The sequence below is a fragment of the Eublepharis macularius genome, chromosome 3 (assembly GCF_028583425.1).
Source record: "Eublepharis macularius isolate TG4126 chromosome 3, MPM_Emac_v1.0, whole genome shotgun sequence".
Taxonomy (NCBI): Eukaryota; Metazoa; Chordata; class Lepidosauria; order Squamata; family Eublepharidae; genus Eublepharis; species Eublepharis macularius.
In genome coordinates, this window is record NC_072792.1 from 186,735,056 (window position 1) to 186,757,303 (window position 22,248).

Here is a 22,248-nt window from a genome sequence, read left to right on the forward strand (position 1 = left end):
TAACGCCATAACGACATAACACAATGCAAACTTTCTGCTGCAGTAAAAATGACTCAATCGCCATGGCAGTCTTCAGCGATGGGGATCACATCAGACAGGGAGTTTTCTGCGGGCAAAGGGCTATTTATATAATTTCAAAGTTGGAAAAACAAAAAGGTCATAATGTTTTGCTCTAACGGAATGTTTATATGCTGTTATTCCGTTATCGCGGAATTAAACGCCAGAATAATTAAAAAAGGGGGGGGAGGAGCTGCTTCTGCGCGGTTAGAGAGAACAGAACAGAGTGCTTCGGTGTGGATAGCTGGTGGCACGAAAGGCCGTTAGGTGACCCAAAGAAACGTTACTGTGCCGATAACAGGTAGGACGCTATATGCTGTAAATTTAACGGAAGAGATGCCCGTGTGACGACGGCCCTGGCACGTGCACTGCATCAGTATGTGATCGCTCCAAACAGATCACTCAAGGGGAGTAAATGAATGAGTGACTGAAAGAGGACACGCATAAAGGAATTAAGTGGTTTCAGGAGAAGGGCAGGTCAGAGAAGTCATCTTGCCCCTGTGATCTTTGGGCCTAAGGGAAGGGGCGCTGCAAAGGAATACATGGATCAGGGCTTGGCTCGTTTCCACAAGTCATCAACGATGACAAGACCCAGAGGAAATTGCAATTTGCCGTGGCACACTCTGTGGCATGAATTATGCAGGTTGGCCCGTTGTGGAGCTAACTGAGGGCTTGAGGATGGACTAGATGGCCTTTAGACTCCCCCTTCTGATCCAACCCTGTGATGCCAAGCCCACAGCACGCTGACCCTGGCAGCCCACGGCCATGGGGAAAAAGAGACGGGTGCCATTGCTCACTTTCAGAAGCACCACTCCATAGTCGTACATCAGGGTGGGGTCTTTGAGCCGAGCGGCTCCTTTCTCGTAGAACTTCACCGCTTCCTTCAGCTTGCTGGAGATTCCTTGCTGCCCCCAGAACAACATCCTGCTCACCGCTTGCTGGAAGAGAGGGAGGGGCACGTGGGCACAGTTGGCACGACCTCTCCAGACCACCATCGTGGCGATGGAGGAACACAGACGCTTTGGGGAGACTTGAGCCTACCTGAGCCTCGGCCATGCCTCTCCGAGCCTGGAACCTCAGCCACACAAAGAGGTCATCGTTCTCTTTGGTCTGCAGCTTGAGGGCATCCTCGTCAATCAGCCGGATGTGCTCCACAAAGGCCTGTGTGGGGAATGGCAAGATAGCAACAACGGGCCCAGAACTGAGCAGAACTCGAGGCTCAGGATTTGAACACAGGGTGGGCAAGCGCAAGAGCTGAAGAGCAATTCTCAGCTTCTCCACGAAAGCGCTACACGGCTAACTCCTCTGCATCTGGTAGCAGAGTTTGCGCAATCACTTCTCCATCTCAGACCTGCAGTGCCCCTGCCAGGCACAGAAGACCTCACTACACCAGATGGAGCAACGGCAAGGAAGCTTTACAGGAGCAAAGCCTCAAAGTGGGAGAAGGATGCTCTTCTTCCTGGTGATCTCATAACATGAACGGACAAAATCAGCAACTGCGTGTACGCACGGCTTTCTCTGTTGTGGCCCCCACCCTATGGAACAGCTTGTTTGTTGAGATCAAGAAGGATTCCACCCTCCTGGCTTTCCATAATCTATGCAAAACTGAATTATTCCAGAGGGCTTTTTGCACAGGACTATACTGTAATAACATGATTCAGAAAGAAGCTTGGGGTAAAGGGTTAGGAACTGTAGACTATACCACTGTATACGCTTCGTACTATCTTGTGCTGTAAGCAAGTTCCTAGTATGTATTTTTTGCATCATTTAATGTGTCATCTTAATACTTATGCTTTGCTTCACTACTGTTTCTGATCTCTGGTTGATTCCAGGTTTCTACAAGTCTAACCCGATTGCATTTTCTATTGGATGTTCCATCTGGATGATTGTATCGACTTCTTCTGAGGAATCCGCCTTGAGTCCAGTGGGAAAGACAGACTATAAATAATATAAGTAAAGAAACTAAGCGGGGGGGGGGGAGGACGTCTCTGTACATTTAACTCATGCTCCTAAGCGCAAGCTCAAAGCGAAAACATTTCCAATGTTCCGTTTCAATGATGCTTAGATGTTTCCTTGCAAGGTCTTCGAAGTGAGCTATCTAGCTGTTCAGATTGCACAAAGCTGCCTGTATTGAACCTGCTCACAGTGGTGGTTCACTGGCTACCATCAGGTGGCACCCACCATGTGTGTGAGCACAGCCTGCCTACTCATATCCCAGCCTCAGTGTTTCTTACACTTGTCTCCCATGTGGAGAAGAATGTAGAGATGGCGTGCAATTCCCTACTCACTGCCTCCTGGACGTAAACCTGCCTTCCTCCCTTCTCCACCCACCCTGGAGAAAAATCAGGAAGTGGCAGGACCACGAGATGGGCAGAACTCCTCCTTCTGTGGCTCCCTCTCCACCTCCTCCTCCACTGCACGATACTTGGGGGGAGAGTTTGAGGGGCTGGAAATGGAGGACTGTGTGATGCCGGGTTGCACAAAACACACTAGTATTCCAGAGAGACTAGCAGAGCTGGTAAGGGGGCAGGCCAGATTCTTCTGTATCCTTCCTGTCTATTCAGGGGGAATTAGCTGTGAATTTCCTGCATTGTGCAGGGGGTTGACTAGATGACCCTCAGGTTCCCCTCTAGTTTCGTTTCTATTCTGCTTCTGTCTCTTTTCTTTCCAGCTACTTTCATCCATCATGGTCCGTATTGCTTACTCTGACTGGCAGCGGCTCTCCAGGGTCCCAGGCTGAGGTCTTCCCCATCCTCTACTGCCTGGTCCTTTTAACTGGAGCTGCTGGGGTTTGAACCTCAGTCCTCCCGCATGCCAAGCAGATGCTCTACCGCTGAGCCACAGGATCCAATCAGAGTGGCTTTACCTCTTGGATTCACTGGTGGCACGCCAGGCTGTGCTCTGGGAAGGCTGGCAGTGCTTTGGGTCATCCCCAGCCTTCTTCTAGGCCTTGCCTTGGGCTGAGGCCAGCTTGCAAGAGCCACAGCAGAGAGAGAAGAGCGAACACGGGAGAGGAGGAACCTCTCTGAGCATGGCACGCTTGGGAAGGGAGCGCTCTGCTCACGAAGGCTGGGGCTGCATCTTCCACAAGTACATTTTCTCCACATTACACAGTTCATATGAGTAGACCAAGGTAATCTGGACAAATATATGGAGCAGAGGTCCATTAGTGGCTATTAGCCACAGGAGATAGATGGTATTCTCTTTGTGGGGAGGTGGTGCTCTGTTGTCTTGGTGCTGGAAGGAAGGCAGTGGGAGGGCTTCTGATGTCCTGGCCTCACTGACAGTCCTTTAGATGGCACTGGATTTCTAGCCACTGTGTGTGACAGAATGTTGGACTGGATGGGCCACTGGCCTGATCCAACATGGCTTTGCTTATGTTCTTATTGCCATCTCAGGGTTGATCAATAAAGCATAAACTAGACCGTAGAACAGTTTTACCTGTTTAGCAGTTGCCTGGTTCAGCTAAGCCTTCCTGGATCTTGTCAGTTCTAACTGGTGTGGGATGTTTGAGGATGGCTCTGGGTGTGTGTATGAACTACCTTTCTGCCTGCTGTCCCCAGGCCAGGAAAGGGGCTCATACCTTCTCTGGTAGTGGTGGAGAGCACCGTCAAGTCAAAGACAACTAGTGGTGACCCCTGCTGGGGTTTTCATGGCAAGAGACTAACAGAGGTGGTTTGCCATTGCCTGCCTCTGCAACCCTCATCTTCTCTGGAGCTCTCCCATCCAAGGCTGACCCTGCCCAGCTTCTGAGATCTGATGAGATCAGGCTAGCCTGCCCCCCCCCTCCCAGGTCAGGGCACACCTTCTCCAGAAACAACTAATTTAAGAGCGAGAGGGAAAACTGCACCTGCCCCTCCCTGGACAGCTCCCGGTCAGCTAAGGTCTGAGCTGCAACATTGGCGTAGTAGGCGTAAGAGAGGCCGTGGTCCACAGGAAGTCCATCCACCCCCAGGTGGTGTTTGTGGCCCAGCTGCATTCCGGAAAGACGATCGTCCGCCTGGGCGGAGAGAAGGCCAAATTTCAGGGCCTGAGAGGGAAAAGTGGGGGCATTAACGACAAGGGTGCAAACGGCTACGGCACTGCACCAGGTCTGATGCTGACACATGCTACAGCCACTGGACAGTGGCTCTGCTGTTGCTCTGCTCTCCACCCCTCACCTTGGAGCCTCCCAGTTGGCTGCCTGTGGTGGGATCCTTCTGTCTCTAGCAGCCATAACTGAGCACGAGAACCTGCCTTCTCCTGAGACAGACCCTTGGCCCATCAGGGCCAGTCTGGTCTCCTCTGACCTGCAGCCACTCGTCAGGGTGTCAGGCAGAGAGGGGTCTTTGTCAGCGCCTGCAGCCCGGTGCTGCCAGGAACTGAACCTGCGTGCACAACGGGCACTCTAGCGAATAAAAGGGCAGTGTGATACCAGCCCCATGAAGAGGTACCTTGGTGGAGTCCAAGGGCAGTCTCAAGCCAGTCCGGTGCAGGGTGGAGATGAGATAGAGGGCTCTGGAGTATCCCAGGCATCCGGCATGCAGCAGCTGGGGGTAAAAGTTGTTCAAATGGGCCAGATCCTGTAGACCTGCCACTCGCTTCTCAAACCTTTGGAAGAGTGCGCCGGCCACGGTCTCCATGTTCACGAACTGGTCACCTGCAGAGACGGGAGACATCAGCTGTTAAGACAGATCTCTTTCACTATCCCTTTGAAATGAGAGTAAATGAGCGAAGGCAAAGCCCATTGAATTAGCAGCCTCAGGCCCAACTGCGTGGCTCCACAGTCCTGTGGCCATTTGTGGAGACCTGCAAGAGCCTTGCTCTCTAATGGCCGCAGATTTACCTCTTCTCCAAACTGCCCGCTGCAGAAGGGTGTATACGGCTGCTCGCCGGCGGGGATACGGGGCTTCCCACTGCCAACAGCGTGGCTCCCCAGGAGAGTTTGTCCTCTGCTGCACAGCAAGAGCCTCGTATTCGGGATGGCATGTTTCTGAAACAGTAAGGAGGAGGGAGTCTGGAAGAGGACGCAGTGTGGAAGGCCCTTCCAAAAGTTCAGTCCTGCACAGAGGCCCACAGACCTTCTTCCCCCACCCCTCCCCAGTCCCGCACAACTACATGTCTTCAGTGCCAGTCGTGCACTTAGTGCTGTACACAGGGCAGAAGAGCCACACAGGCATGGCCTCAGCGCTCCAGGAGTCAGTGTTATAAGGGGAGGAGACAGCTGCAGAAGAGTATGGCAAGACAGGAGCAAATGGAGGGGAGGGGAGGGGAGAGGGAGGCAGGTAAAAGGGTCCAGGAAGGCTGGTTAGTGTTTTACCCTGAAGGCACACGCCGTACCTTGGGGCCTGTATTCTACTACACAGTTCCAAGGACTTTCTAAACATTTTAATTTTTGTTTTTAGTTTGTATAATGTTCATTGTCTTGAATTTCTTGATTGTGGAGGGGGTTGGACTAGATGACCCTGGAGATCCCTTCCAATCTATGATTCTGTGACTCTATTTGGGTAGAAAGGTGGCAAACAAATGTTGGAAATAAATGGACAAATAAAACACAAGTCTTTGGAAGAGGGGACAGCAAGCTTTTATGATTCTCCCCTTCCAGTACAGACCCCATTTAGCGCCCCCCTGCTGTTCTGGAGGGTTTGTTGCCCCAGGAATAAAAATTGGAGGGTCGGGGAGCTGCAGAGGGTGTGGGAGTCAGAGAACTGCTGTATGAAGTCCACAGATCTTTCGGTGCACATTGTTGCAGCCGAATTTGCAGAGGAAAAAGTTGTCTTGGGCCACTGCAGTTCAGTGTGCCAGGCCAGGGACAGCATTTCAGGGGGTCTGGGTAGGACAGGTGAAAGTTTTCCAAGCGGGGAGGGGTGGGAAATGAAGCTTAAATTGCACAATAAGAATGCCTTTAAGAGAATTTATTAAGATCTGTTAAAATACTCAGTACTTTAAGTAGCTGGCCCCCCAAAGGTGGCCCCATTGGTGCTGTTTGATTTGTTTTTACCTACAACGCTCTCAGAGAGCACAGTTTTGTGTTTTGAAAATGTGGCTTGCTGCCTTTCACAGAGTCATAGAGTTGGAAGGGGTCATACAGACCTTCTAGTCCAGCCCCCTGCCCAATGCAGGGTGTGCCGAAAGCATCTCTGACGTATTCATCCAGCCTCCTCTTGAAAACTGCCAGTGAAGGGGAGCTCACCACCTCCCTAGGCAGCTGATTCCACTTTTGAACTACTCTGACCCTGAAAAAAGTTTTTCCTAATATCCAGCCAGTACCGTTCTGCATGTAATTTAAGCCCCTTGCTTCCAGTCCTATTCTCTGCTGCCAAATTATCCTCTGAAACTGCCAACTTTGAAATGACGAGGGCTGGATTCAAATCTGCGCATGCTTAATCCAAGAGGGGGCATTGCCACAGATTTCCATTTACTTATCTGAAATGTTCCTCTCCTCTATAGAGCAAGGCAGATTTCCAAAATGACCTGAGGCTGACTGACACAACGAAAAGAGCAACACAGCAGAGGTCTAACCCCCAAACTCTCCCGGGGAAGCAAATCTTGCTGGGAGACTAGCAAAAAAGAGAAGTGTCCACCTCCGAAGATCAAGCCCACTGGGGAGGAACTGCTGTGCAGACCTCTCAAAGGGCCGCTGGGCTCTTCTTCTGCAGACTTTTCTGCCATGTCCCACGGTGGTCCTGGAGGCCCCCCACACCTGCTTTGGGGGAGGGCTGCACGGGAAGGGGTGGAGTGAGAAAGCCACGTTGCAAGCAGGTTCCAAGCCATTCTTTTGCAATGCTTTGGAGGGGCTGGGAAACCATCCTCCCTTGAAAAATCCACGCAGCGGGCCCAGTTCCGACGCACCAATCTCCCTTTGCCTTTGACTGACAGCAACTGCCCAGGGGGCTTACGTGGTCTCAAGAGGAGGCTGGGCCACAGTCCCAGGAAAGAGGGAGGTGTGGCTCACCTTGCCAAAGCTTCCAAGCTCGCTGGAGTTGGTAGAGAGGCAGCCGGACAAAAACAGAGTCCTTAAACCCTTGGCACGTGGCAAACCACTGGGGCAGATCCAGGTGTTGCAAGAGCTTTGGTGGTTCAGTCTAAGTGAGGAAGAAAGGAAACAAAGAGCATCCAAGGACTAAAAAGTCCAGTAGCATCTTTAAGACTAACCAACTTTATTGTAGCATAAGCTTTCGAGAACCATAGCTCTCTGACGATGCATCTGAAGAAGAGAGCTGTGGTTCTCGAAGCTTATGCTACAGTAAAGTTGGTTAGTCTTAAAGGTGCTACTGGACTCTTTTTTACTATTTTGCAACTACAGATTAACATGGCTAACTCCTCTGGATCTATGTCCAAGGACTAAGAATCTGGAAATGAAGAGCCGGTTCATCACTTGATGGCTGTGAGATCAAGGGACGCTTTGCAAGTGTGAGAGGGTCATCACAGACCCAAGAGCATAGCCAACAGATAACCTTTGGCAGAATGGGTTTGGATCCTGCAGAAGAGATCTGTGGGATCTGTGCTTTTCCAGCAGGTGAAATCTGCACACTCAGCCTGTGATGCTGTGCTAGCTCAGAAAATACCCCAAAGGAACACACCTTGGGGAGTAACAGGAGAAGGACCCCAGGAGAGCCACCCCAGAGGACACAGAGAAGTAGGACTGACCGGCAATGAGGCCTGGGTGCTGCTCCTGTAGTAGCTGGAGGGGCCGAAAAATCCCTGCACCCCCAGGATGTACTTAGAGCCCCCCAGGACAAACCATCCCTCTACGTCATTCAGATAAAGGCTCTCGGGAAACCTGCAGATGAGACCACAGGAGAAGGGGGAAGTCTCTTAGGGGAAGGTACATGGAAGGAACCAGGGCAGGTCTTTGCAGGGCTGGGGCTGGAGTCGTCTTGGCCCCAGAGATAATGTTTGCATGATCACGGCTGCCGGGTGGTCCCGGCAATTTCCTAGTTTCTGAACAGAGGTGGGGGCAGAGCAGTGCCTTTGGCTCTCTGCCGCTTCATCTTCCTGGGAAAGATTGGGGAGGGGGTCTGTGAGGTACAGGATTCTGACTTCCGGTTTGGGATCCATGGGGGTCTAACGCAGCTCTAAGAGCTGAGCTGTCCGGGCTGCTGATTTTAAGGCTGGGGGGGCGGAAAATCACCCGCAGCCAACTGTTCTCAGGCGGAGAACAGGCTTTGAATGCTCAAGAACCTCAGGGCGCGTTGATCTCGGGCAAGGGGGGGTCCTACGCAACGGACTCCCACTTGTCCCTTGAGGTCCCACCCGAAGACAGGTTTGCCAAGATCTCTACAGCAGTCCTGGAGCCAATTCGGTTGGCATAAGACCTTCATGCCCAAGCTTCATACAGCAACAAGGGGAATCGGAGTGAATTTGGACATTGAAACAGTGATTACAACCCAATAAATCGACTAAGAAGGTAAAGATTACTATCTCTTGAAACGGGACGGATTATTTAAAGAACTAAAGTGCTACATTGAAATTAAGAACTGCGACAGAGTGATTAGAAGGAGGGGAAATTCCGGCAAGAAAAAGTTTTCAAAAGTGACTTTGTTAAAAGGAGTTAGTAAAGAAATTCAATTATAGTTTACATACCTGCAGCCGGGAAGAGATAAGGGGCTGTGAGAAAGTCTCAACATCGCGAGAACTGCTGTGGGTGGCAAAGGAACAGGAAGTACGTCAGAGCAATAGAGAGGCTGGAGAGAAGCGGCCTTTTCCAAGGAGCAGGAAGTAGAAGATCGCCATTTTGGAAAAGGGAAAGGTCGTGGCTTCAGCGGAAAAGGAAGTAGGCCATCTTGGAATTGGACTATAGTTCAAATAACCATAGAGAAAAGACGCCTGACATTTTGGATTGATTAAATGAACTGTTTTTAAAAAATAAAGTTAATTCGGGACTTTAAAAAAAAACAATATTGTAAAAACTAAACGCCACGGAGTTAAGAAGAAGAGTGGACTCGTGGGAGCGAGGTAAAGCCAGCCCCACGGTGTCGAAAAAGGAGTGGCAAGCAGCGGTGGAAAATTTGGATAAAAAATTTACAGAAGCTAATAAGGAACTTAAAGAGATGATGCAAGGGATGATGAAAGAGATGGCGAAAGAGCTTAAAGAGACATTTAAAAGTGAATTGGCAGAAGTAACGAAAGGTATGGAAAAAATACAGAATGAGCTACAAGCCACACAGCAAAGGGTTAAGGTAGTTGAAGCAGGGATGGACGATCTAGCAAACACGCAGAGGACGGAGCTGAGAGCGATAAGAGGAAGAATGGCCGTGGCGGAATGTAAACATATGGAGAAACAACTGAGATTTCGTGGTTTGCCGGAAATTGAGGGTAAATCTGCCCAAGAGCAAATTACAGAAGTTCTAACTGAGTACCTGGGGAAAGAGGAAGAGGAAGTGGCGGCTATCCTAGACGTGGTATACAGAATAAATTCAAGAGTTGCGACCCAGAGGAAATTACCAAGAGACGTGATTGTGCAATTTACGACTAGAAAAACAAGGGAAATGGTTTTGAGTAAACAATTTCAAGATCCATTAGAGGTCGATGGCAAAGCTGTGATCATTATGAAGGAATTGCCCAGATCGGTGTTGCTGGATCGGAAAAAGTATAAAGAGCTAGTCCAGATATTGAAAGACATGAAAATAAGATACAAATGGGAAATGCCTGAAGGATTGTCCTTCGAATTTGGAGGAGTTAAAAAGCGTATCAGATCTGAGTCAGAGATGGGCAAATTCATCAAGGACAATGAAAAAGACTTACCAACAGCAAGATCATGATTATGGAGTGCAAAATTATATCGTGGAATGTAAACGGATTTAATTCACCTAGTAAGAGAAAAAGTACCTTCCACTGGCTATTAAAACAAAAATGCGATATTGTATGTTTACAAGAAACACATATTAAAAAGCAAGATGAAAAATATTTAAAATTTGCAAGATTGGGAAGTGAATTTGTGGCTGGTTCCAAAAAAAAGAAAAGGGGAGTGGTGTTGTATATAAAAGAAGAATTGCAGCCAAAACTAGTGGTGAGAGATGAGGAAGCCAGATATTTAGCAGTGGAAATAATTTGGAATTCAAAAAAGTTATTGGTGATTGGGGTATATGCACCTAATGGAGCAAAAGAAAATTTTTTTGAAGAGTTGGGGAAGCAATTGGATGAGCTATCGTATGATCAAATAATACTAGCCGGAGACTTCAATGGAGTAACCATTGTAGAAGAAGATAAGAAAACTACAGTTGCACGAAAGAAAAGAGGACATCTTTCCTCTATTGTCTGCCCTCTATACTTTAGCCTGCGGCTATGGCAGGAGTTTTATTGCTCTCTCTTAACTTCAGCTTGCGTTAATTGCCTCTGGGCCCATAACCCTGTTAGAGCGAGTGTAAAACAACGCTGCGGAATTAAACGCCGAGCTGGTTAGAGAGGCAAAAGCTTTATTTGAGGAAGTTACATACTTGAAGGGAAAGAGGGAGAGATAGATCCTAGCTATCTGACTACATCTTGCAGAGAATGAGAAGAAGTGTGGCAGGAGAGAGAAGAAGCAGGATATTGCCCTGTTTAGCCCAATAGGAGACAAGACAAGGAAATGACCCCCAGGAAACGAGAGGTGCTACTCTCACTGTCCTAACTAAGTGATCCTTGCTGCCCCCTGCATGGTAGGCTCTTCTTCCTTCATGCTGCTGCAGTATACCAGACATTGCTATTTCCAACACTGCTTATCCCTGGTGGGGACGCTTGGACCTTCTTGCAGGAGACAGGGACAGCCCATCACGCCCACCCCCCATTCCTGGGAAACTCACCTCATCTCTGTCTTTCCCCGGGTACTGGCCGTAGGCATAGAAGGCCCCGAGGTTGGAGGGGGCCACGGGGTCCCCCATCTCGTCGGCCTTCTCCCAGAACTCCACGGCCCTCCTGTAGTCATTCTCAAAGACCTGATAATACCATCCCAAGGCTGTGAGAGCTGGGAGGAAACCCTGCAGGGTTGGGGGGAGATAGTGGAAGCAGGGAATTTTTTAAACATCCACCTTATGTCGAATGCAGGCTCCCCCAGATGCAGATCTTCCTTCCTGGTGGAACCCAAACCTTGCTGTCTGCCTTTTCAACTGTTCTACTGGCTATTATTGTCATTCTTCCATGGAATGGGAAGGGACCCTCAGTGGGTCTTCAAACCCACCCCCTACACTGTCAGAAACTCTCTGCTGATGGACACCTATGGATTTATGGCTGGAAAGTCCATCCTGCCTCTGGGATTGAAGCCAGATCCCACCCCAATATTATCCACCAGAGGCTTAGCCAACCAGTTCTGAAAAGCCTCCTGAGAAAGTGGTAGTTTCAGGTAGGTAGCTGGGTTGGTCTGGGGTAGAATGGTAGGGTTTGAGCCAGTTGAACCTCAGAGGCCAACAAAATTTTCAGGGTGTGAGTTTTAGCGAGTCAGAGCTCCCTTCTTCAGATACCAAAAGTAATAAGAAATTGCTAATAAGCCATGACAGCTGAATGAACCTTCTGTGTTCGGAGGTAGGCCCTCCATCGAGGTTGCCCCATTATGGCTGGCTTGGGAAGCCCTGCAGCTTTGGAGCTCGGAAACTGTGTGTTGGAATGGTCGGTTTGCCAAAGGAGTTGCCAACAGATTTCCCCTGAAAAGTTTTACCATGTCAGTCCAAACACCGGGCTCTGTCCTGTGGGACTCTCTGACTCCTAGCTTAGGGGGCTGGGCCACTTGCAGTCCCGAGACTCACTTTTAACAGGAGAGAGCTGAGATTAGGGGGGATGAGGTTGCTCGAGGGCGGAAGTTGCCCAGGGGTCTCTCACGGGCGTGTGCTCTGCCATGCGCTGGGATGTAGCCCACAGTACCTGAACCACCTGCCACACTCATCTGCTCCGCTGCCTGATTGAGCAAGTCCAGAGCTTTGGGGATATCCTGCGTCACTCCTTGGCCCTGGAGACAAAAGCTTGTGTGGTCAATGGGTGACTCACTCCCCATTGTGGCTTGCAGTGGAAATAAGGCTCTGCTGACTGGAACAGCCTCCAGTCCGCGGCACTACAGGCACCGTCACAGTCCCCTGCGATCACTGCAGGTGGATTCAGTTCACGCCTGGGCCGTCGTCACACGGGCTTTTATTTAGCGCTAAAATGGCGCTATTTCCTGGCAAACACCCACCTTATTCCAACACTATAGCGATTTTCTCTCTTCTGCTTTGTGCTTGATAGTCGTGCTATTTTGTGCCTCAGTGTGAATGCCTCACACCGATGTATTTCGCCTCGCAACGCCCTATGCCCTCCCTTCAATCCCAGAATCCATTTCTTCCCGCAACTCCCCTTTTTTAATTTTATTATGTCCTTATAACGCCATAACGACATAACACAATGCAAACTTTCTGCTGAAGTAAAAATGACACAATCGCCATGGCAGTCTTCAGTGATGGGGATCACATCAGACAGGGAGTTTTCTGCGGGCAAAGGGCTATTTATATAATTTCAAAGTTGGAAAAACAAAAAGGTCATAATGTTTTGCCCCAACCGAATGTTTATATGCTGTTATTCCGTTATCGCGGAATTAAACGCCAGAATAATTAAAAAAAGGGGGGGAGGAGCTGCTTCTGCGCGGTTAGAGAGAACAGAACAGAGTGCTTCGGTGTGGACAGCTGGTGGCACGAAAGGCCGTTAGGTGACCCAAAGAAACGTTACTGTGCCGATAACAGGTAGGACGCTATATGCTGTAAATTTAACGGAAGAGATGCCCGTGTGACGACGGCCCTGGCACCTGCACTGCATCAGTATGTGATCGCTCCAAACAGATCACTCAAGGGGAGTAAATGAATGAGTGACTGAAAGAGGACACGCATAAAGGAATTAAGTGGTTTCAGGAGAAGGGCAGGTCAGAGAAGTCATCTTGCCCCTGTGATCTTTGGGCCTAAGGGAAGGGGCGCTGCAAAGGAATACATGGATCAGGGCTTGGCTCGTTTCCACAAGTCATCAACGATGACAAGACCCAGAGGAAATTGCAATTTGCCGTGGCACACTCTGTGGCATGAATTATGCAGGTTGGCCTTTTGTGGAGCTAACTGAGGGCTTGAGGATGGACTAGATGGCCTTTAGACTCCCCCTTCTGATCCAACCCTGTGATGCCAAGCCCACAGCACGCTGACCCTGGCAGCCCACGGCCATGGGGAAAAAGAGACGGGTGCCATTGCTCACCTTCAGAAGCACCACTCCATAGTCGTACATGAGGGTGGGGTCTTTGAGCCAAGCGGCTCCTTTCTCGTAGAACTTCACCGCTTCCTTCAGCTTGCTGGAGATTCCTTGCTGCCCCCAGAACAACATCCTGCTCACCGCTTGCTGGAAGAGAGGGAGGGGCACGTGGGCACAGTTGGCACGACCTCTCCAGACCACCATCGTGGCGATGGAGGAACACAGACACTTTGGGGAGACTTGAGCCTACCTGAGCCTCGGCCATGCCTCTCCGAGCCTGGAACCTCAGCCACACAAAGAGGTCATCGTTCTCTTTGGTCTGCAGCTTGAGGGCATCCTCGTCAATCAGCCGGATGTGCTCCACAAAGGCCTGTGTGGGGAATGGCAAGATAGCAACAACGGGCCCAGAACTGAGCAGAACTCGAGGCTCAGGATTTGAACACAGGGTGGGCAAGCGCAAGAGCTGAAGAGCAATTCTCAGCTTCTCCACGAAAGCGCTACACGGCTAACTCCTCTGCATCTGGTAGCAGAGTTTGCGCAATCACTTCTCCATCTCAGACCTGCAGTGCCCCTGCCAGGCACAGAAGACCTCACTACACCAGATGGAGCAACGGCAAGGAAGCTTTACAGGAGCAAAGCCTCAAAGTGGGAGAAGGATGCTCTTCTTCCTGGTGATCTCATAACATGAACGGACAAAATCAGCAACTGCGTGTACGCACGGCTTTCTCTGTTGTGGCCCCCACCCTATGGAACAGCTTGTTTGTTGAGATCAAGAAGGATTCCACCCTCCTGGCTTTCCATAATCTATGCAAAACTGAATTATTCCAGAGGGCTTTTTGCACAGGACTATACTGTAATAACATGATTCAGAAAGAAGCTTGGGGTAAAGGGTTAGGAACTGTAGACTATACCACTGTATACGCTTCGTACTATCTTGTGCTGTAAGCAAGTTCCTAGTATGTATTTTTTGCATCATTTAATGTGTCATCTTAATACTTATGCTTTGCTTCACTACTGTTTCTGATCTCTGGTTGATTCCAGGTTTCTACAAGTCTAACCCGATTGCATTTTCTATTGGATGTTCCATCTGGATGATTGTATCGACTTCTTCTGAGGAATCCGCCTTGAGTCCAGTGGGAAAGACAGACTATAAATAATATAAGTAAAGAAACTAAGCGGGGGGGGGGGGGGGAGGACGTCTCTGTACATTTAACTCATGCTCCTAAGCGCAAGCTCAAAGCGAAAACATTTCCAATGTTCCGTTTCAATGATGCTTAGATGTTTCCTTGCAAGGTCTTCGAAGTGAGCTATCTAGCTGTTCAGATTGCACAAAGCTGCCTGTATTGAACCTGCTCACAGTGGTGGTTCACTGGCTACCATCAGGTGGCACCCACCATGTGTGTGAGCACAGCCTGCCTACTCATATCCCAGCCTCAGTGTTTCTTACACTTGTCTCCCATGTGGAGAAGAATGTAGAGATGGCGTGCAATTCCCTACTCACTGCCTCCTGGACGTAAACCTGCCTTCCTCCCTTCTCCACCCACCCTGGAGAAAAATCAGGAAGTGGCAGGACCACGAGATGGGCAGAACTCCTCCTTCTGTGGCTCCCTCTCCACCTCCTCCTCCACTGCACGATACTTGGGGGGAGAGTTTGAGGGGCTGGAAATGGAGGACTGTGTGATGCCGGGTTGCACAAAACACACTAGTATTCCAGAGAGACTAGCAGAGCTGGTAAGGGGGCAGGCCAGATTCTTCTGTATCCTTCCTGTCTATTCAGGGGGAATTAGCTGTGAATTTCCTGCATTGTGCAGGGGGTTGACTAGATGACCCTCAGGTTCCCCTCTAGTTTCGTTTCTATTCTGCTTCTGTCTCTTTTCTTTCCAGCTACTTTCATCCATCATGGTCCGTATTGCTTACTCTGACTGGCAGCGGCTCTCCAGGGTCCCAGGCTGAGGTCTTCCCCATCCTCTACTGCCTGGTCCTTTTAACTGGAGCTGCTGGGGTTTGAACCTCAGTCCTCCCGCATGCCAAGCAGATGCTCTACCGCTGAGCCACAGGATCCAATCAGAGTGGCTTTACCTCTTGGATTCACTGGTGGCACGCCAGGCTGTGCTCTGGGAAGGCTGGCAGTGCTTTGGGTCATCCCCAGCCTTCTTCTAGGCCTTGCCTTGGGCTGAGGCCAGCTTGCAAGAGCCACAGCAGAGAGAGAAGAGCGAACACGGGAGAGGAGGAACCTCTCTGAGCATGGCACGCTTGGGAAGGGAGCGCTCTGCTCACGAAGGCTGGGGCTGCATCTTCCACAAGTACATTTTCTCCACATTACACAGTTCATATGAGTAGACCAAGGTAATCTGGACAAATATATGGAGCAGAGGTCCATTAGTGGCTATTAGCCACAGGAGATAGATGGTATTCTCTTTGTGGGGAGGTGGTGCTCTGTTGTCTTGGTGCTGGAAGGAAGGCAGTGGGAGGGCTTCTGATGTCCTGGCCTCACTGACAGTCCTTTAGATGGCACTGGATTTCTAGCCACTGTGTGTGACAGAATGTTGGACTGGATGGGCCACTGGCCTGATCCAACATGGCTTTGCTTATGTTCTTATTGCCATCTCAGGGTTGATCAATAAAGCATAAACTAGACCGTAGAACAGTTTTACCTGTTTAGCAGTTGCCTGGTTCAGCTAAGCCTTCCTGGATCTTGTCAGTTCTAACTGGTGTGGGATGTTTGAGGATGGCTCTGGGTGTGTGTATGAACTACCTTTCTGCCTGCTGTCCCCAGGCCAGGAAAGGGGCTCATACCTTCTCTGGTAGTGGTGGAGAGCACCGTCAAGTCAAAGACAACTAGTGGTGACCCCTGCTGGGGTTTTCATGGCAAGAGACTAACAGAGGTGGTTTGCCATTGCCTGCCTCTGCAACCCTCATCTTCTCTGGAGCTCTCCCATCCAAGGCTGACCCTGCCCAGCTTCTGAGATCTGATGAGATCAGGCTAGCCTGCCCCCCCCCTCCCAGGTCAGGGCACACCTTCTCCAGAAACAACTAATTTAAGAGCGAGAGGGAAAACTGCACCTGCCCCTCCCTGGACAGCTCCCGGTCAGCTAAGGTCTGAGCTGCAACATTGGCGTAGTAGGCGTAAGAGAGGCCGTGGTCCACAGGAAGTCCATCCACCCCCAGGTGGTGTTTGTGGCCCAGCTGCATTCCGGAAAGACGATCGTCCGCCTGGGCGGAGAGAAGGCCAAATTTCAGGGCCTGAGAGGGAAAAGTGGGGGCATTAACGACAAGGGTGCAAACGGCTACGGCACTGCACCAGGTCTGATGCTGACACATGCTACAGCCACTGGACAGTGGCTCTGCTGTTGCTCTGCTCTCCACCCCTCACCTTGGAGCCTCCCAGTTGGCTGCCTGTGGTGGGATCCTTCTGTCTCTAGCAGCCATAACTGAGCACGAGAACCTGCCTTCTCCTGAGACAGACCCTTGGCCCATCAGGGCCAGTCTGGTCTCCTCTGACCTGCAGCCACTCGTCAGGGTGTCAGGCAGAGAGGGGTCTTTGTCAGCGCCTGCAGCCCGGTGATGCCAGGAACTGAACCTGCGTGCACAACGGGCACTCTAGCGAATAAAAGGGCAGTGTGATACCAGCCCCATAAAGAGGTACCTTGGTGGAGTCCAAGGGCAGTCCCAAGCCAGTCCGGTGCAGGGTGGAGATGAGATAGAGGGCTCGGGAGTGTCCCAGGCATCCGGCCTGCAGCAGCTGGGGGTAAAAGTTGTTCAAATGGGCCAGATCCTGTAGACCTGCCACTCGCTTCTCAAACCTTTGGAAGAGTGCGCCGGCCACGGTCTCCATGTTCACGAACTGGTCACCTGCAGAGACGGGAGACATCAGCTGTTAAGACAGATCTCTTTCACTATCCCTTTGAAATGAGAGTAAATGAGCGAAGGCAAAGGCCATTGAATTAGCAGCCTCAGGCCCAACTGCGTGGCTCCACAGTTCTGTGGCCATTTGTGGAGACCTGCAAGAGCCTTGCTCTCTAATGGCCGCAGATTTACCTCTTCTCCAAACTGCCCGCTGCAGAAGGGTGTATACGGCTGCTCGCCGGCGGGGATACGGGGCTTCCCACTGCCAACAGCGTGGCTCCCCAGGAGAGCTTGTCCTCTGCTGCACAGCAAGAGCCTCGTATTCGGGACGGCATGTTTCTGAAACAGTAAGGAGGAGGGAGTCTGGAAGAGGACGCAGTGTGGAAGGCCCTTCCAAAAGTTCAGTCCTGCGCAGAGGCCCACAGACCTTCTTCCCCCACCCCTCCCCAGTCCCGCACAACTACATGTCTTCAGTGCCAGTCATGCACTTAGTGCTGTACACAGGGCAGAAGAGCCACACAGGCATGGCCTCAGCGCTCCAGGAGTCAGTGTTATAAGGGGAGGAGACAGCTGCAGAAGAGTATGGCAAGACAGGAGCAAATGGAGGGGAGGGGAGGGGAGAGGGAGGCAGGTAAAAGGGTCCAGGAAGGCTGGTTAGTGTTTTACCCTGAAGGCACACGCCGTACCTTGGGGCCTGTATTCTACTACACAGTTCCAAGGACTTTCTAAACATTTTAATTTTTGTTTTTAGTTTGTATAATGTTCATTGTCTTGAATTTCTTGATTGTGGAGGGGGTTGGACTAGATGACCCTGGAGATCCCTTCCAATCTATGATTCTGTGACTCTATTTGGGTAGAAAGGTGGCAAACAAATGTTGGAAATAAATGGACAAATAAAACACAAGTCTTTGGAAGAGGGGACAGCAAGCTTTTATGATTCTCCCCTTCCAGTACAGACCCCATTTAGCGCCCCCCTGCTGTTCTGGAGGGTTTGTTGCCCCAGGAATAAAAATTGGAGGGTCGGGGAGCTGCAGAGGGTGTGGGAGTCAGAGAACTGCTGTATGAAGTCCACAGATCTTTCGGTGCACATTGTTGCAGCCGAATTTGCAGAGGAAAAAGTTGTCTTGGGCCACTGCAGTTCAGTGTGCCAGGCCAGGGACAGCATTTCAGGGGGTCTGGGTAGGACAGGTGAAAGTTTTCCAAGCGGGGAGGGGTGGGAAATGAAGCTTAAATTGCACAATAAGAATGCCTTTAAGAGAATTTATTAAGATCTGTTAAAATACTCAGTACTTTAAGTAGCTGGCCCCCCAAAGGTGGCCCCATTGGTGCTGTTTGATTTGTTTTTACCTACAACGCTCTCAGAGAGCACAGTTTTGTGTTTTGAAAATGTGGCTTGCTGCCTTTCACAGAGTCATAGAGTTGGAAGGGGTCATACAGACCTTCTAGTCCAGCCCCCTGCCCAATGCAGGGTGTGCCGAAAGCATCTCTGACGTATTCATCCAGCCTCCTCTTGAAAACTGCCAGTGAAGGGGAGCTCACCACCTCCCTAGGCAGCTGATTCCACTTTTGAACTACTCTGACCCTGAAAAAAGTTTTTCCTAATATCCAGCCAGTACCGTTCTGCATGTAATTTAAGCCCCTTGCTTCCAGTCCTATTCTCTGCTGCCAAATTATCCTCTGAAACTGCCAACTTTGAAATGACGAGGGCTGGATTCAAATCTGCGCATGCTTAATCCAAGAGGGGGCATTGCCACAGATTTCCATTTACTTATCTGAAATGTTCCTCTCCTCTATAGAGCAAGGCAGATTTCCAAAATGACCTGAGGCTGACTGACACAACGAAAAGAGCAACACAGCAGAGGTCTAACCCCCAAACTCTCCCGGGGAAGCAAATCTTGCTGGGAGACTAGCAAAAAAGAGAAGTGTCCACCTCCGAAGATCAAGCCCACTGGGGAGGAACTGCTGTGCAGACCTCTCAAAGGGCCGCTGGGCTCTTCTTCTGCAGACTTTTCTGCCATGTCCCACGGTGGTCCTGGAGGCCCCCCACACCTGCTTTGGGGGAGGGCTGCACGGGAAGGGGTGGAGTGAGAAAGCCACGTTGCAAGCAGGTTCCAAGCCATTCTTTTGCAATGCTTTGGAGGGGCTGGGAAACCATCCTCCCTTGAAAAATCCACGCAGCGGGCCCAGTTCCGACGCACCAATCTCCCTTTGCCTTTGACTGACAGCAACTGCCCAGGGGGCTTACGTGGTCTCAAGAGGAGGCTGGGCCACAGTCCCAGGAAAGAGGGAGGTGTGGCTCACCTTGCCAAAGCTTCCAAGCTCGCTGGAGTTGGTAGAGAGGCAGCCGGACAAAAACAGAGTCCTTAAACCCTTGGCACGTGGCAAACCACTGGGGCAGATCCAGGTGTTGCAAGAGCTTTGGTGGTTCAGTCTAAGTGAGGAAGAAAGGAAACAAAGAGCATCCAAGGACTAAAAAGTCCAGTAGCATCTTTAAGACTAACCAACTTTATTGTAGCATAAGCTTTCGAGAACCATAGCTCTCTGACGATGCATCTGAAGAAGAGAGCTGTGGTTCTCGAAGCTTATGCTACAGTAAAGTTGGTTAGTCTTAAAGGTGCTACTGGACTCTTTTTTACTATTTTGCAACTACAGATTAACATGGCTAACTCCTCTGGATCTATGTCCAAGGACTAAGAATCTGGAAATGAAGAGCCGGTTCATCACTTGATGGCTGTGAGATCAAGGGACGCTTTGCAAGTGTGAGAGGGTCATCACAGACCCAAGAGCATAGCCAACAGATAACCTTTGGCAGAATGGGTTTGGATCCTGCAGAAGAGATCTGTGGGATCTGTGCTTTTCCAGCAGGTGAAATCTGCACACTCAGCCTGTGATGCTGTGCTAGCTCAGAAAATACCCCAAAGGAACACACCTTGGGGAGTAACAGGAGAAGGACCCCAGGAGAGCCACCCCAGAGGACACAGAGAAGTAGGACTGACCGGCAATGAGGCCTGGGTGCTGCTCCTGTAGTAGCTGGAGGGGCCGAAAAATCCCTGCACCCCCAGGATGTACTTAGAGCCCCCCAGGACAAACCATCCCTCTACGTCATTCAGATAAAGGCTCTCGGGAAACCTGCAGATGAGACCACAGGAGAAGGGGGAAGTCTCTTAGGGGAAGGTACATGGAAGGAACCAGGGCAGGTCTTTGCAGGGCTGGGGCTGGAGTCGTCTTGGCCCCAGAGATAATGTTTGCATGATCACGGCTGCCGGGTGGTCCCGGCAATTTCCTAGTTTCTGAACAGAGGTGGGGGCAGAGCAGTGCCTTTGGCTCTCTGCCGCTTCATCTTCCTGGGAAAGATTGGGGAGGGGGTCTGTGAGGTACAGGATTCTGACTTCCGGTTTGGGATCCATGGGGGTCTAACGCAGCTCTAAGAGCTGAGCTGTCCGGGCTGCTGATTTTAAGGCTGGGGGGGCGGAAAATCACCCGCAGCCAACTGTTCTCAGGCGGAGAACAGGCTTTGAATGCTCAAGAACCTCAGGGCGCGTTGATCTCGGGCAAGGGGGGGTCCTACGCAACGGACTCCCACTTGTCCCTTGAGGTCCCACCCGAAGACAGGTTTGCCAAGATCTCTACAGCAGTCCTGGAGCCAATTCGGTTGGCATAAGACCTTCATGCCCAAGCTTCATACAGCAACAAGGGGAATCGGAGTGAATTTGGACATTGAAACAGTGATTACAACCCAATAAATCGACTAAGAAGGTAAAGATTACTATCTCTTGAAACGGGACGGATTATTTAAAGAACTAAAGTGCTACATTGAAATTAAGAACTGCGACAGAGTGATTAGAAGGAGGGGAAATTCCGGCAAGAAAAAGTTTTCAAAAGTGACTTTGTTAAAAGGAGTTAGTAAAGAAATTCAATTATAGTTTACATACCTGCAGCCGGGAAGAGATAAGGGGCTGTGAGAAAGTCTCAACATCGCGAGAACTGCTGTGGGTGGCAAAGGAACAGGAAGTACGTCAGAGCAATAGAGAGGCTGGAGAGAAGCGGCCTTTTCCAAGGAGCAGGAAGTAGAAGATCGCCATTTTGGAAAAGGGAAAGGTCGTGGCTTCAGCGGAAAAGGAAGTAGGCCATCTTGGAATTGGACTATAGTTCAAATAACCATAGAGAAAAGACGCCTGACATTTTGGATTGATTAAATGAACTGTTTTTAAAAAATAAAGTTAATTCGGGACTTTAAAAAAAAACAATATTGTAAAAACTAAACGCCACGGAGTTAAGAAGAAGAGTGGACTCGTGGGAGCGAGGTAAAGCCAGCCCCACGGTGTCGAAAAAGGAGTGGCAAGCAGCGGTGGAAAATTTGGATAAAAAATTTACAGAAGCTAATAAGGAACTTAAAGAGATGATGCAAGGGATGATGAAAGAGATGGCGAAAGAGCTTAAAGAGACATTTAAAAGTGAATTGGCAGAAGTAACGAAAGGTATGGAAAAAATACAGAATGAGCTACAAGCCACACAGCAAAGGGTTAAGGTAGTTGAAGCAGGGATGGACGATCTAGCAAACACGCAGAGGACGGAGCTGAGAGCGATAAGAGGAAGAATGGCCGTGGCGGAATGTAAACATATGGAGAAACAACTGAGATTTCGTGGTTTGCCGGAAATTGAGGGTAAATCTGCCCAAGAGCAAATTACAGAAGTTCTAACTGAGTACCTGGGGAAAGAGGAAGAGGAAGTGGCGGCTATCCTAGACGTGGTATACAGAATAAATTCAAGAGTTGCGACCCAGAGGAAATTACCAAGAGACGTGATTGTGCAATTTACGACTAGAAAAACAAGGGAAATGGTTTTGAGTAAACAATTTCAAGATCCATTAGAGGTCGATGGCAAAGCTGTGATCATTATGAAGGAATTGCCCAGATCGGTGTTGCTGGATCGGAAAAAGTATAAAGAGCTAGTCCAGATATTGAAAGACATGAAAATAAGATACAAATGGGAAATGCCTGAAGGATTGTCCTTCGAATTTGGAGGAGTTAAAAAGCGTATCAGATCTGAGTCAGAGATGGGCAAATTCATCAAGGACAATGAAAAAGACTTACCAACAGCAAGATCATGATTATGGAGTGCAAAATTATATCGTGGAATGTAAACGGATTTAATTCACCTAGTAAGAGAAAAAGTACCTTCCACTGGCTATTA

At 49.9% G+C, this 22,248-nt stretch overlaps 1 protein-coding gene across 1 annotated transcript; it reads right to left on the reverse strand.

Annotated features, from left to right (window-relative positions):
* Nucleotides 1-9,191: 9,191 nt before the first annotated feature.
* On the reverse strand, nucleotides 9,192-16,530 carry LOC129326364 (protein sel-1 homolog 3-like). Its single transcript, XM_054974521.1, has 5 exons — nucleotides 16,273-16,530; nucleotides 13,460-13,579; nucleotides 13,216-13,356; nucleotides 10,821-10,994; nucleotides 9,192-9,242 (listed from the first exon to the last, which is right to left on the reverse strand). Exons 1-5 carry the CDS (start codon nucleotides 16,528-16,530, stop codon nucleotides 9,192-9,194), a joined length of 744 nt encoding a protein of 247 aa, XP_054830496.1.
* Nucleotides 16,531-22,248: the final 5,718 nt, after the last annotated feature.